The sequence below is a fragment of the Sturnira hondurensis genome, unplaced genomic scaffold, assembly GCF_014824575.4.
Source record: "Sturnira hondurensis isolate 20B ecotype Veracruz unplaced genomic scaffold, ASM1482457v3 Scaffold0003693, whole genome shotgun sequence".
Lineage (NCBI taxonomy): Eukaryota > Metazoa > Chordata > Mammalia > Chiroptera > Phyllostomidae > Sturnira > Sturnira hondurensis.
The window spans coordinates 5,622,821-5,638,806 of NW_028076324.1; the positions used below are offsets into that span (position 1 = coordinate 5,622,821).

The 15,986-nt window shown below is 40.5% G+C and overlaps 1 protein-coding gene and 1 non-coding gene across 2 annotated transcripts in view; both read left to right on the forward strand.

Annotated features, from left to right (window-relative positions):
* FBXO16 (F-box protein 16) overlaps window positions 1-15,986 on the forward strand; it is a 52,249-nt gene that overhangs the window by 27,757 nt on the left and 8,506 nt on the right. Inside the window, exons 5-7 of the mRNA XM_037042213.1 lie at window positions 659-823; window positions 5,858-6,090; window positions 10,487-10,589. Coding sequence (XP_036898108.1) covers window positions 659-823; window positions 5,858-6,090; window positions 10,487-10,589 — 501 coding nt within the window. The remainder of the gene's footprint in view (window positions 1-658; window positions 824-5,857; window positions 6,091-10,486; window positions 10,590-15,986) is intronic.
* LOC118984660 (U6 spliceosomal RNA) lies at window positions 3,852-3,958 on the forward strand. The gene has a single exon (XR_005065954.1). It is a non-coding gene; the product is annotated as a U6 spliceosomal RNA (small nuclear RNA).

Here is a 15,986-nt window from a genome sequence, read left to right on the forward strand (position 1 = left end):
AGTTTCCAGCGAGACATACTCAAAATCTGGAGTAAATTATTGTAAATGCTGCCACACACAATAGAGTCACTTCCACTATAAGCTGGATGTGTGAGAGCGACCACAATGCTATGGAAATGGAATGTAAAGGACAACTCCTTTGTGCTCTACGGAATCTTAAAGGCTATGTAGGACACACCATATAGTATCAGTATTTGTGTTCTGTTTATACAGTTTATATTTACTGTAATCATAAGAGTGGAGGGAAAATAGACGCATACCATGAAAAGAGGGAACAACACTGTGTAGACCTGAGTTTCTATAACCCTCATATAACTTTCATGTAAAATTCAGGAACCCTTAGAAAATTCCAAAGTCTACCTCAGTTTCCTCATTTGCAATATAAGTGACAATTATATTTACTTCCTTAGCTTGCTATGAGGAAGGTGAACAGGTACTCAATAAATATGTGTTGCCTCGGATTCTAATACTGCATTAGAATTGAAAGAAAATCATTCTGCATGGATAGAAAATACTTGAGGTAGAAGGTAACTTGAAGCTGTGAATTGGAGGAAAGGATCAAAACAGTTACCGAGGGTCCAGGGTGACAGCTTAAAACCTAGCGAAAGTGGACATGTACACTGAGTAGCTTCCCCCCGCAATTGTGTTGTTTTCCCAGGTGAGCTGGCACTGGAAGACCTTAACTGAGCTGGATCAGCTCTGGATGCTCAAGTGTTTACGGTTTAACTGGTACATCAATTTCTCTCCAACTCCCTTTGAGCAGGGAATATGGAAGAAGCACTACATTCAAAGGGTGAAAGAACTTCATGTTACCAAGCCTAAGGTAAGTTTGGGGCAAAGAACCACAAACTTAACAAACATCCACTCTTTAGGAATTCTTAGAACTAAGGCTAAGTGAACACACTTAGACTTGGAGAAGGGAATTGGTTCAAAACAAGTATACCATGACTTCCAAAGTCTCCTTTTCTGAGAATTTAACAGCTCTTTTCAAGATATCCATGTGCGTTGAGAGCCCTGGTCTGACACTCCCACAGCCCCATTCCACCCAGGCCAGGACTGCGAAGGTCCTCGCTTGACCCAGCTCCTGGGTTTCCGGACCCCTGACTCATAGTCCGACAGTTCTGACACTGAGACTCGTGGGGAACGGGCAGTATTTGTTAGGTATGGATCACCAGATTCTACTTTACTAATTCAAATTTTCTGTGATTCTTCCAGGTCAGCTGAAGTTTATTTTTGTGTCATTTATAAAGAAAGGTTTTCCAACAAATTCATGATTGGGGAAGGGCATGAGGGGCATATTAAAGTTCTTTTTAAGCTACACACCAGCCCTGGCTGGTCTGGCTCAGTGCATTGAGTGCCAACCTGCGAACCAAACGGTCTCTGGTTCAGTTCCCTGTCTAGTGCACATTCCTGGGTTGTGGGCCAGATCCCTAGTTGGGGGCGTGCAAGAGGCAACCACATGTTGATGTTTCTCTCCCTCTCTTTCTCCCTTCCTTCCCCTCTCTAAAAAATAAATAAATAAAATCTTTGTGTTTTTAACAAGGCAGAAACTACCAATGGCAGTTACATATAATCATAAAAAGTAAATAATACAAGAATATTTTTTCTGGTGGCTTTCTATACATTATAGCCAATGTTTATACTTATTCTTATAGGCATAGTTAATTAGGTAGCTTATGGGAAATTGTTATGAGCCTTTTATTTATGGCATGGTCTGTACACATGCAGAGTTGTGCATCATTTTGTACAGTAAATGAGTTCCTGAAAAATTATGTGTAAATTAAATTTTAAATGATTTTTAAAACCACGGGGGTTCGTATTCTATGAAAAAGCTGCAGTGAATTCTTTTAAAATTGAAGAATCCTCTTGAAATATGAATAGTCATTTTCTCAACTGCTCAGTTAGGTTAGTTTTATTGTGTTTTCTGAAAGTAGAATCCATCTACATTTAATATAGTAATAAACTATGCATAATTAATATTGTCACAATTGCAATAATAAAACTAGTCTCTGATTTCAGCAATTAGTGTGCTCTATGAGGATTTCTTTAAAAATATTTTAAACGGCAGTGGTGGAAAAGTTAGTGTCAAAATTACCATAGCTATGACATCATTTCTCATAAGACTTTTCCTGAATTTCATTCTCAGTTGTGGGCAGAGAATGGCATTCAGTACCTGAAGCTTGAGCTATTCTGGGGCAGAGGAGAGGAAAGTGGTTGATTGGGCCACCTATAGAATAAAAAGAGGTTCTGAGTATTGTATATAAAATTGATTTCAGGGCTTTGTCTTCAGCAATAACTGTTTTCCAAAAAAACATTTCTGCATAGCTATATTTAAACTAATAACTAGTTCTAAGGCAAGAAAATGTTCACCTCTTTGTTTAATATTATATTTCTGAAGGGACTACTGTGTTGTATTAAACATGAGTTTTTCTGCCCTGGCTGGTGTAGCTCAGTGGATTGAGCACGGGCCTGTGAAGCAAAGGGTCACCGGTTTAATTCCCAGTCAGGGCACATGCTTGGGTTGCAGGCCAGGTCCCCAGTAGGGGACACATGAGAGGCAACCACACATTGATGTTTCTCTCCCACTCCTTCTCTTTCCCTTCCCCCGTCTCTAAAAATAAATTTAAAAAAATATTTTTTAAAAAGAAAGAAAATGTTCACCTCTTTGCTTAATATTGTATTTCAGAAGGGACTACTTTGTTGTATTAAACTTGAGTTTTTCTGTTAAAGAAATAAACCTAAATTAGAAAGACAAAGGTTAATAAAATCAACTAATAATTCTATTTCTTAGTCAGGGAGTCTCAAGTTACAAAGCCACCTGACGAGCGTTAATGAAGTTGTCTGACTGTGGTTTTACCGGCAGCTGTCTTCGATGCACTTGAACGCCGGTGTATCAGGGATGCCCCGGGAGAGTGTTCAGTGGTGCTGCACATGGGCAAACACGAGAGGGGAGCGTAGTTTACCTTCCCTCGGGCACCAGCACATCTCCTTCCCCCCAGTACTTTGTACCTGGCATGAAAACATGTTTAAAGCAGATGGTAGTGGTTAATACAAGTCACCCCAACCTTCAAGTGAGAGGACTGGACTAGAATGATCTTTATAATGGTCTGTAAGGCCACCTTGTCTGCTCCAAGAAACATGATTTCAAAAAGACTTCATCTAGAAAAAGAAGAGCAAGTTAAACCCAAAGTAGATAGAAGGAAGAAATAATAAAGAGCTGAGAGCAATGAAATTGAAAACAGAAAAATCACGGAGAAAAAAATCAATGAAACCAGAGCTGCTTCTTTGAAAACATAAATAAAATCGATACATTTCTAGCTAGACTAATCAAGGAAAAAAGAGAGAACACATAAATTACTAGTAACAGGTGAGAGAGGGAGGCATCACTACAGATCCTGCAGATATTAGAAGGATAATGAAAGAGTGTTATGAACAATTCCATGTCCTTACATTCAACAACTTAGATGAAATGGACAGTCCTTGGAAACTGCAAATTACTGAAAGTCTCAATAAGAAAGAGCAAACATGAACATATCTTTGTCAAATAAAAATTGAATTCCTAATTTTAAAACTTTTGACAAAACTTCAGACCCTGATAGCTTCATTGGTGAATTTATCCCACATTTAAGGAAACGATGCCAATTTTATTTTATATAAACTCTTTCAGAAAATAAAGGAAGATAAAGATTTTACAAGAAAACAAACCAAGACCATAGATCAATATCCCTCATAAACACAGACATAATTTTAAAAAAATACCAGCCAGTTAAATCCAGAAACACGTGATACACGATGATCAAATGGGATGTATCCAAGGAGAGTAAGGTTGGCATGATGTTCAGACTTCAGCTGTGCTCACTTTGGCAGCACGTGAACTGAACTTGGAATGGTACAGAGATTATTAGCACGGCCTCTGTGCAAAGATGACATGCAAATTTGTGAAGTGTTAAAAAAAATCAGTGTGGATCACAGAACAGAAAAGATAAGATTTATGAAAATTTCAATACAGGCAAACAAAAGTACTTAACAAAAAAATCAGCATACATTCGTGACTTTAAAAATCCTCAGAAAGACTAAGTGAACAAGAATTTTGTTTACTTAACACAGAAGAGTCATCATAGTTTTTATTATTACCTATTACGTTAAGGTGTCAAGCATTTTGTATTTTTCAGAATTCATGATGTTTATTCATATTTAAGTACTATAATTTATCCCTGAAGTTTTCCCCCTGAAATTGATTTTTATTATCATGTATTATCTGTTCCCAGTAGTATTTTTCATACTTTTTGAAAATCCTCGTGTGAGGATATATTTATTGATTTTAGAGAGAGAAACATGGATGTGAGAGAGAAACATCAGTTGGTTGCCTCCCATATGCACCCTGACTGGAGATGAAACCAACAATTGAGGTGTCTGTCTCAACCGGGATCACACCCACAGCCTTTTGGTGCATGGGACCACGTTCCAACCGACTGAACCACCTGGCAGAACCACCTGGCTGAACCACCTGGCCAGGACCCCAGTAGCATTAAGCTAGACTTCCACCAGCAAAAGCAGACAGATTTCATGCAGCATAAGCTCAGAGAAATGAAATGAATGCCTATTCTAACTGAGACCTGCAGAAACTATTGAATAGTAAACCAATAATGAGCTATCACTTATATAAATATTAACTGTCTTCTTCATCTGCCAGATTACAATTATCCACCAAATGAATCGGTATTTCTAAAACTGTTCCGTGCTACATGCTGTGAGTGCAGTGATCCTAACCAAGCTTTCGGGTGTAGTGCCTAGGACACAGACCAGTGAGTGGGTACTAAGTGCTCTGCGGTGATAGAACTATACACAAAGCGCCCTCGAAGCAAGGAAAGAAACTAACTGATTCTGCTTGGAGGGCCTGGGGAATTTCTTAATTTTCACAAGCAATTCAAGCAAACCAATTCACCAAGGAAAGCTTCCCTAATCTCTTAAAGAACAGAAAGTAAGCTTTTAATGGCTTCTCAACATACCAATACCACTTCCCTTAGGCTACAACCACATAAAAACCTTATGAATTTCACACACACACAAATAGACTTTCAATTTGGGAAATTAAAGCAAAAGTATTTGGGGTGAGCGGATGAGGTTTTGATAGATGATACAGTCTGTAGACTACCCCTATGTAACTTGAAGTTGTCTATATGAGTTATAGGTAATTAGGGCTGCAGTACTTTTTTTAATGTATACATTTGTATGGATAAATTATTTGCAATTGTGGGAAAACAGTGATGCAGGAGAGGAGGCAGCAGCAGAGGATAGAGAGGTTCAGTGCATGGATTTGAAGCAAGGCAGTCTTGGGTTCGAATTCTGACTCTGTGTCTTGTAGTCATGTAGTATTAAGCTAATTAATTGGTTTATCCTATGTTCAGTTTCCTCTTCTTTATTTTTTTTATTTTTTAATCCTCATCTGAGGATATATTTATTGATTTGGGAGAGAAAGGAGGGGTCGAGGAGAGAGTGAAAGAAACGTCAATCAGTTGCCTCCTGCAAGCACCCCGACTGGGGATCAAACTCACGACCTTTTGGATGATGCTCCAACCCACCCAGCAACCCAGCAAGGGTCAGTCTCCTCTTCTTTAAAATGGGAGTAGTAATTACCTCTCAAGTTACTGTGAAGGCCAAATACAGTAATGCAAGGAAGCTTCCTGAGACAGTGATTGGCACATACCCAGCAAGTGCTCCTGGGTTGGTGGCTGCTCTGATCACTGTCACCATTACCAGTGCCATCATGATGATGCTGGTGATGATAGTCTTTGTTTTGTTGTTGCTGTTATTACAGTGTGTTAAGAACAGAAATAATCCCTTTTTCTTCCTCTAGACACCTCCGAAAGGTGGGTTTGTGATTGCTGATGTTCAACCAGTTACAGGCAGCTCTCCAGAGGGAAAGCAGTCTCCTTCGTCAACCTTCCGACCTTCTTCCTCTTTGAGAAAGAAGAGTCACCCAGGGGAGAAAGAACTCCCACCCTGGCGGTCCTCTGACAAGCATCCTACGGATATCATTCGCTTCAATTACCTGGACAATTGTGACCCCATGGAGCAGATTTGGCAAGGGTGAGAAGCTCCGTGCCTTTCTTCACTTGTTTGCTTTTAGAAAACATTTGCTGGTATTTCGACATATGAAGCAATGAAAGGAGAACTTACTGTGAAAACGCAAGTGCTTTTCCATACATAGAATTAAAAAGTAATCAAAAAGTAAGGGAACTGTTTGTTATTGGTAAATTAGCCCTGCTTATTAGGATTCATCTGTATTTTATAGCTGCAATGATTTAACATTACAGCTTCTTTTAATATTAAAAATGCTTTATTGATTTGAGAGAGAGGAAGGGGGGAAGAGACGGAGAGAGACATCAGTTTGTTGTTCCACTTATTTTTGCATTCACTGGTTGACTGCTGTGTGTGCCCTGACCAGGAATGGAACCTGCAACCTTGGCATATTGGGGACAACACTCTAACCGGCCAGAGCTTTTAAAAGTACTTTAACACTTCAAATTTTAATCCAGCACCATAGGGTTGATTCTAGTCTTTTCCTTTTTCCACATTTGTGCCTCCCTGCCCCGACTGAGAAACCTGGCTCTCATTTATTTATTGTTTCCTATATGTGGATCATATGTTATACATCACACAGTTCACCCTTGAACAATTCCAGCTGTAGGGGCACCAACCCCCATGCAGTTCAGATCTACATACTGTCCAAGTTTTGACCCCTCAAAAAATAAACTACAGCGGGCCCTTCACATCCATGGATTCAACCAGCTGTGGATTTAAAACAGTGTTTTCCCCCTGTGGTTGGTAATGCGAAAATACTGTTCTCGGTGTGCGGGTAGTTGGATCCATGAGTGGGAAACCCGTGGATACCAAGGGCTGGCTGTATTTACTGAAAACAAGTCCACGTACAAGTGGACCCGTGCAGTTCAAACCCATGTTGTTCAAGAGTCAACTGTATATGCACAGATAATTTTATATGTGTTATATGTACATATAAGATTTTATATAAAATTGTATTATAGATCACATAGTACATCAATCCACAGAGTAATACATCATACCATTATTAAAACAAATTTACAGACTAGATTTCAGTATTTGCTCATGGTTCTCTTTGCCTTCAGTCCGAGCATATGTGCTCAAAATACCGCGTTCAGGAGTTATGTGGGTAGGTGAGCACCTCCTTCACTGGGGGCAGGTCGCGTGGCTCGAAAGTTAAAACTACATGGAAGTGTACAAAAAGTGTTTGAAGGTGTACTCAGAGAAATACCACCCCTGGGACCAGCGGCTCTTCCACGCTGTTCCCGCCCTGTTACCTTCCCACCCCGTTCCCACAAACAAATCTCACTAGTTTCTGGCTTCTCCTTCCAGGGTCACTTTTTACACAGTTACAAGATAATCTCACTTTCATCTCTCTGATGGGCAAAACTTGAAAGCCTGACAATATGTTTTGTCAGGGAGGCTGTGAGCAAATGCTGAGAGAATTTACTCATTGCTGGTGAGAATGTAAATTGGCGCAGAATTTATGAAGGGAAATTTGCTAATATCTAGTACAAATACCCATGCATTTACATTTTTACTCAGCAACCCTACATCTAAAAATCAATGTTGTAAATACCAAAAGTACATCTACACAAGGATATTTCTTATGTCATTATGGTTTGTTGTTTATGGTTTTAACATATTGGAAATAATGTAAGGGCTCATACATAGGCTGTGTAAATTAGGTATGGTCCATTCACACAGTGGAGCACTAGGCAACTGTAAAAGTGAATGAGGAAGATCTCTATGAACAGATAAGGAGTGATTTTCAGGGACCTTGTTAAATGAGAAAAGCAAATTTCAGGAGTATCTATAATAATGCCAGCCACGGTATAGATAGTAGGGATCTGTATCTATGTATACACATGTATCCATTCATTTGTTAAAACAAGCACGCACACACGACAGAGAAACAAATTAAGGAAACAAATTTTGAAATGCTTGAGAATGTTCTAATACATCTGCCACATTTTTAGATTATATTCCAACAGATTAACATCGAGGCTGCACAAAATCGGGACAGTGTACTGGCCCTGGAGCCCTGCTGCTTGGGTTCAAATCTAGGCTCCCACACGTCTCGCTTGTGACCCCAGGGACTCCCTTAACCTCTCTGTGCCTCAGGTTCCACATCTGTAAAGTGGCAACAATAATAATACCTAGATCATAGGCTTCATTCACCAAAATAGGCCAGATTCTTGAGTCCATCAGTGTCATGGGGGAAATAAAGGGGTAGGAACAGTATTCTAGAACATGAGACATAACCAAATTCGGTGAATATAGATGGCATTCTGATTCAAAAAAGGGAAGACTTTAATACCTATTCTGAGGACAATTTGATATAGACTGGGTAGTAAATGATTTTGAATAATAATTGTTCATTTTCTAAGGTATGATGATACTGCGTGTTTAGGTTGGCAGATGTCTTTGTCTTGGGACATGAGTGTTGAAGTATTTAGGGATGAAGCATCTGCAATTTACTTTCTTATGGTGAGACACACACAGACATAGAGTATTCTGTGTGTGTGTGCATATATGTATCTATGCATATAGAGAGTTAAAGCAGAAGTAGCAAAATATTATCAATTGTTGAATGTAGTTGGAGAATATATGGATAATCACTGTGCTACTCTTTCAACTATTCTGTATGTTTGAAGCTCTACATTTATCCCATTTTTCCTCACCTTCTGGGGAAATTTTTGAAAATTAAGCAACAGTAAATACTCAGCACAGCTGACCTTTCAAAATAAAACTTTATAATGGAAGTTCAAGTACGTACAAAAAGTAGAGTGAACAGAAGACCTTGGCCCCATCATCAGCATGAACAGGTTTCAGCCCATGGCCAGTCTGGTTCCGCTCATTCTTTGCCCATTCTGCTCTTCTCCCAGGTTATTTTTGAGGCAAATCCAAATGTCATATGTTTTCATTTATACATATTTCCGTGCATATCCTTAAAAACAGACTCTGTCCAAAAATCATAGCTTGATATCGTATCACATTTAAATCAATGAATGATTTCTTAATAGAATCAATCAACTATCAAGTCAGTTATCTGGTTTCCTTGAATGGCTTATAAGTTTTTGATATTTTTAAACTGTTGGTTTGTTTAGTCGGGTTCAAAATAAAGTCTACATATTGCATGAGGTCCATGTGTCACTTAAGTCTTTTTTTAAATCCGTAGGTTTCCCTTCCTTCCTTCCTTCCTTCCTTCCTTCCTCCCTTCCTTCCGTTCTTTCTCTTGTAACTTGTTTGTGATAGAAATCAGATCATTTATCCTGTAAAGCTTCTCCCCTTCTGAACTTGGCTGACTGGACTCCCAACATCACATGTTCCTCTATCTCTTGTGCTTGGCTGTGCTGGTGGTGAGACCTAGAGGCTTCAGTATATGCATAATGGTCATGTGTTCCCATCACGAGGCACACAATTTCTCGTCTCATTGCCCAGATCCACTATTTTAAGTGAACTTTTTCTGGAAAGGGCCAGACAGCAAATGTGTTAGGCTTTGTAGGACATATGTCACAACTGCTCCGCCCTCCCACTGAAGCCTGAAAATAGCCATAGACAATATGCAAAAAAAATAAGCATGACTATGTTCCAATAAAATTTTATTGACAAAAATAAGCATCTGGCTGCAGTTGACCTCTGAGTTATGGTTTATTCATCCCTACTTTATCCTAATATATATGATAATTTTAGAAAACAAATACTAATATTAATATAAAGAATAGGATTAAGGAGAACAATTTAAGATTCCTTTGCCTCTGTTGTCTTTAGGATATATTCTACTAAGAAAATTCAGGCAAATTATTGTGTTAAAGTCCCATGAAGTAATTCTTCTGTGTGTGTTAATGCCACCAACTCAATACACAAGATCATTTGTTTCATTTTGGTTTTAGGAATTCTCAACCTTCATTTAATTTTGTAATTTTGAGAAAAAGTAAGATAGTTCCAATGTCAAATAGACAAAACAAAGCATATGTGGAGAAATCCAGCTTCTGCTCCTACCCGTCCATACTGTTGCTTGTGCCTTGTTGTGTCACATGGGAATCCTGTTTTTCAGCATGTTATGGTATGATCCTTCCATCTGAAAAAACAAACAAGTACACACATACACATCCTTTTAAAAATAAATAGTGGCATATAATATGCACTGCTTCATCCACTTTTCTTTTCTTCATGTAACAATACATCCTGGAAATTATTCTACAACTGTATATAGAAAATTCTGCCTCTCTTTGCACATCTTATTACCCCCCACGGTGTGGATGTGCCAGAGTTTATTCAACCCGTTCGCTATTGATAAACTCTTAGCTTGTTTCCAGTTGAGTAAAGAAAACCTTTTAAATCCTAGGAGCAACAAAATCAAATGGACAAAGTTTTAAAATGAGTATTGGTAATTTTTCCAACACTTTCCAACTTACAGAAGGAAGAAAAGACATGAAATGACCCCAGATTCCAGCCGGCAGACACATGATAAGAAAAATAAATTGCAGGACAGCTCTAAGCTAAGAAAAGCACAGTCGCTGGTGAGTATTGCTTTCGAAAGATTCCCCACGATAATGTTAATGAAAATCGCTGGGAGTCTAATCCTGTTTGCAAAACTGGATTTGTTGTTTTTAATCAGAATCATTAAGTGGTGATTTAAATCCTGGTCTCTGAAATTGATAAGCTGTGTAACCTTGAAGGCAGCCTTTATTTAATCTCTCTGAGCCCCCATTCCCTCATCTGCTTTTTAAAAAATGACTAGATGGACTGAGGTGTATGAATCTGCTTTGAGAACTATACGATGTAAAGGGAGCGTTATCATCACTTCTTTCTTCTGCTGAGTCCTTTATGAGGTTTGTTGGGGAGGGTTCTAGAACTTTCTCTGCAGAAATTCCTTATCGATAGAGTGAAGGTTCCACGGACCTAAGAAAAAGGGATGTGTTCTATAGCTTTCCTGATACCAGTGGAGTATGATTATAAAAGTGCATTTCAAGTAACTTCATAAAAAGTGAATTCAGAACTCGTCTTTCCCTAACGAAAAAAACAGCTAATTGACTACTTAATAAAGTCAGTAATTGTGTCTAGGAAGCATTATCGTCTTATAGCGGTTTTCCAAACTGGTTCTATACCCCCTGTGGATCCCTCTTAACATATATGAGTCTTTGGTGCAAAGTAGGAGAAAATAAGAGTGGAATTTTAAAAAATTACATTACTATTAAAGATTTAGGAAAAAACTGAGGATACACACTCAAGAAAAATTACTATAAAATGGATATCCATTGGGAGAAGAAAAAGTATGTACTCATGAATAAATCACTTTGATAGCTCTGCTTTTAAAGCCCTATTACTTTCTGTTTAAATTTATTTTCAAGTGTTATCATGATCAAAACAAAAAGAGAGAGAGAAATAAGCTTTTCAAATAGGGTAGTTTGTATTCCGAGGGACCAATTTTGTGGGACTGGATGAGGCTTATCACAGGCAGATGCACAAATGCCCAAGGGAACGGGGAAGCTTACAGCAGCGCAGTAAAATTGTCAGTGAAAATCATTAATTGAGAAAAATAACTTTATGAGGCTTACCACACAGGCCATTCAGGCGTGCTTCTGTCTGGTCTCCCCGCCCCTCGTCAGCCGGGAGTGGAAAAGAAATCTGGGGAGATCAGGGAATTGAAGGGCAATAAAAGTTGATGGTGTTATATGCTTACAAATTAGCAGCACAGACCACATTTCTCTAGCTTAAAAAACCAAGCAACCAGTACGATGAAAATCAAAGGCTAAACAGAAGCCGCTCCCCGGGCTTTTGGCATTAACCATCTGTCATGTACTAGCAGGGCTTGTTTAAAATATTTGTTATAAATTAAAAATATCAAAATATACTTAAAAATATTTTAAAATATATTTAAAATATTGGTTATAAATTAAAAATTTTTAAAGTTGCTGCTAATTAAAGCTGAAAGGGAAACCAGGGCAAATTAAACAATGATAAAGAACAATGAAGCTATTAATAAATGAAGTGCGTGACTATATTGATCTGCTTGTATAGTTAGATAAATATACTAATTACGATCACTATTTATGCTTAGTAGTTTTACTCAGAAGCATAAGGCGTAATTAAACCCTCTAAACGTAAGCAATGATCTTTGACTGGGTGAGGGCCACAGGCTGAGTGTGGCTGAGGCCCCCTCTCCAGGAGGTGGCAGTTTGCCCTCACTCTGGGCCCCTACCCCCTAGGAAGTCAGCAACCACCTAAGTGATGCAAAATGATTGAGAAAATGAAAAGGCGCTGGACGTGGGGCCTGAGAGAAGAGGAAATGGGTGCGGAGGAAATGCAGGAAGGGGACCTAAGGAGAGTGGGGAGAAGAAAAAACTGACAACTGCAGCTGTAGAGTTTGCCAGATGTAGCTGAGGTGCAATTGCAATGGGAAAAATCACATTCTCATTTGTTAGAAAGTTCTCATTCGTTCAGACAGGTTTATCTAGGAAGATGTCGGGGCGGGGGGCGGGGCGGGATCTAGGAAGAGGGAAGCAGGCAAGGACGAGAGGGACAAACCCCCCAAAGCCTGCCCAAGAGGGTCCCGAGATCTGAGCACATGAGTGTTCCTTGCACCTTGGAAACAGGAAATGGAGCATGTGATACTCGGCGAAGTTAGAGCTTTGTGAATGGAAGGACTGGAAGAGTAAAAAAATAAACCACCAGCGTGTAAAAGCACAAAGAAGATTCCTTAGGCTGTCTCTTCAGGGCTGCAGCTTTTAGGGCCCTGGGACCCCCTTCACTTTTTGAGGGTCATGACTTAGAGCCTTCCAATACGAGCGTCCTCTCTAAAAGGAGAAACCTCCTTAGGGAAGCAGTTTCAAATCTTCGTGTACTGTTGTGAGCTGATATGATTTTGTCTGTTATCTAATCAGTTTGAGTTTGCAGAGCCCACCCCTGAAGGGGGTACCTGATTTCCTCACAGGTTTTCAGTTCTTGTCCTGCCTGGTTACAGCTGAATCATTGAACCACCTTTCGATGTCTCCAGCATTGATGGAAGAAGGGAAAAAAGCCTAGCACTTCTCACTAATGCCTTACAATTTTGAGCATTGTTTATAGAAATTCTGTAAATATCAAGAAATGCCAACTATTAGTTATTATAAAATTCCACCCAGAACAAAGCGATTTAAAAATATAAACAGCACAGTAGAACTAAAATTAAAACCATTTTAATTAAACTCCAGAGACTTTCCCATCTCTTGTAAAGGTGTGAAAAATAAAACATTTTAAAATCATAACAGCTGGCCCCACAATTACTCTTCGGGAAGGGTGAGGAGGGAGCTGTCTCCTGGGGGAAAGCTGTTGATGAGCTGGTAGAGAAAGATGACACCTTTCGGTCTTGGATGCTGTGGGGCACCTCCACCAGCGGAGGGGAAACCTGCTCTGCTGGAGCTTAGGGAAGTTTGTCGTTTCTGCTCCAGCACAGGAAGAGGAGGGGGAGCGGGGGACCAGGGGAGGAATTAGGAGAGAGAAGCGGGTCTGAGAGCAAGAAGCTGAGATGAGGTAGGGGAGAGACCAGGAAGGTGTTCGAGAGTAATACCACCCATTCCGATCAAATGTATCTGCCATTGCTGGGAAGTAAACCCTGCCTTCCGTCCCTACAGTAAATTCTATTCAATTTACACATGGACACGTGATCTCTGAAGTCTAAAAGGCCAGCAAGAGGAAAGCCCCTTGGGACAATTCACAAAACCCAGGGGGTGGGCTTGGATTCCCCAGCCCTGGAATTGGACTCAGAGGACCCCAGCTGACATCTTGTTTCATGTTCTTTTTTGCTTTTTCCTAACAAGTTAAGTATCAAAACAAATACCTTTTGTTCTGTCACTGAACTTTTGCTTGGAGGTTAGCTGACCTCACTTCTAGATTCTGATTTGGCCACGGATTTCAAAAAGCTTGCTGTTTCAGAGCATTCATTGTGCTACAAGTAACAAAAGCCTTTAATTGCCTGCTTACTCTAATTGCTTTAGATAAGAGCTTATCTTTTCCTGTGCTCTGCTAATTCCAGCCTCTGCAATTACCTTCTTCACCTCTTTCCAGAATCACTTGAGTGTGATGAGTTAAAATGCTTCTTTAAGCTTCCTCATTTTTACCCCCTCTCTGGATCAAAGTGGGAGGGAACACAAACATGCCCAAAAGTGATTCCTGGTTCCTGTTACGGAAAGAATGCTGGTTTAAGAATTAGAAAACTCAGGTTTGTAGCCTCAGCTCTACCATTAACTTCGTGCTCACTCAGCCTCTCAGTATTTTCATCTTTCCATGAATAAAATGAAAGTTTGGATTCCAGCCTCTTTCAGGCCCATTCCAGGCTAGCGCCTGGTCTATGGCCCCGGTAGCTTCCTCCCACATTCACTCACCTCTCTCCTGCCACCTGAGGGACAAGCTCTGACAAAGGTGACTTGACACAGAATAACCAGAAGGATCCATCATTTTGTGAATTCTACTTATGAAGCATAAAAACAGGTTTCTCCTGGCTGGTGTAGCTCAGTGAATTGAGCATGGGCCTGCGAACCAGACAGTCGCGGTTCGATTCCCAGTCAGGGCACATGCCTGGGTTGCAGGCCAGTTCCCAGCAGGGAATGCATGAGAGGCAACCATACATTGATATTTCTCTCCTTCTCTCCTTTCCTTCCCCTTTAAAGATAAATAAATAAAACCTTAAAAAAAACAGGTTTCTGTCTCCCATCTTTTTCTCTGAACCTTAGGAAATACAATGAATTGGAAGGGAAGAACTGATGAAACCAAGCTGTGTAGCGGTTTCCTTGCGGGCAGTCTTTGGTAGACTTTCAGTTCCCGTGACTTCCCCGGGAGTTTGGTTTATCACGTTCCTGTGGTTTGGATGTGCAGAAGTAAAACTATCTAGGAGAGATCTTTAATTATTCAGTTCCATCAGTGACATTCTTGAGAATTCCTTTGGGAAGGAAGGATAAGAAAGAATATGGGCTTTGCAGTTGGAGGGCACCTGAGTTCTTGTACTAAACTGTGCCGCTTTGGATAAGTTACTTAACCTCTCTGAGCCTCTGTTTCTTCATCTGTTAAATGGGAATATGATTGTTGTCCGCACTAACTGCCAGATATATATTAAGTGCAATATATGTTTATGTTCTCCCGCATTCGATATCATCTTACTTTTCCCTTTGCTGACCAAAAGCAACAGATTTGGGACTTAAACAGTCCACTAGGTTCATTGCCTGATACCGCAATTTTGGTAGCTCAGGGAGTTTGGCCACCGAGTTACTAACCTTGCAGAGACTGTTTCTGGCTTGTGAAATGGAATTAGTAACGACACCAACCTCGCAGGGTTGGGAGGTGGAGGTAAAACCTTTGGCACAGCGCATAGCCCAAAGTAAGTGTTCAGCAAATAGTAGCTAGCAGGGGCGATGGTGGTGGTAGCGACCGTGGAGGTGACACCGAATCAAGGGGCTGCGACGGCAAGGAAAGAGCCAGCTGATGGTGAGCAGGGGGGCTGGGAGGGGCCAGCCAGGCGGCCAGAAGGCGGCTCCAACCTGCGGAATAAGCTTCTCTCTTGCCTTTTTGCCTTCACTTCTCCCCAGTTTTCTTTATCTTTTCCCTTTGTCTTTGCCCTGTCTCCTAGTTCCCACTATGTAAAATATGGTTGCATCCAGAGCTCTGTGAAACAGAAGTCAGACTCTCTTCTCTCCCCACCCGGCGTCTGCTCCATCTCGCGCCCGTGTGTGTACGAGCTCGCGCACTCGCCCCTCACCTGGAGTGCACAGCGGGTGTGTGTGGGACTCGGCGCCGGGAATCCTGTTTCTTTCTTAATGTCTGAGACCTCAGAGAAGTAAAGGCCTTATTGCAAGAATCCTGGCGGTAAAGTAAGCACTCGGCGGGGGTGGGGGGTGGCGGGGACCCCACGTAGAGCCTCTGCATTTCTACTTTGTCCGTAAAAG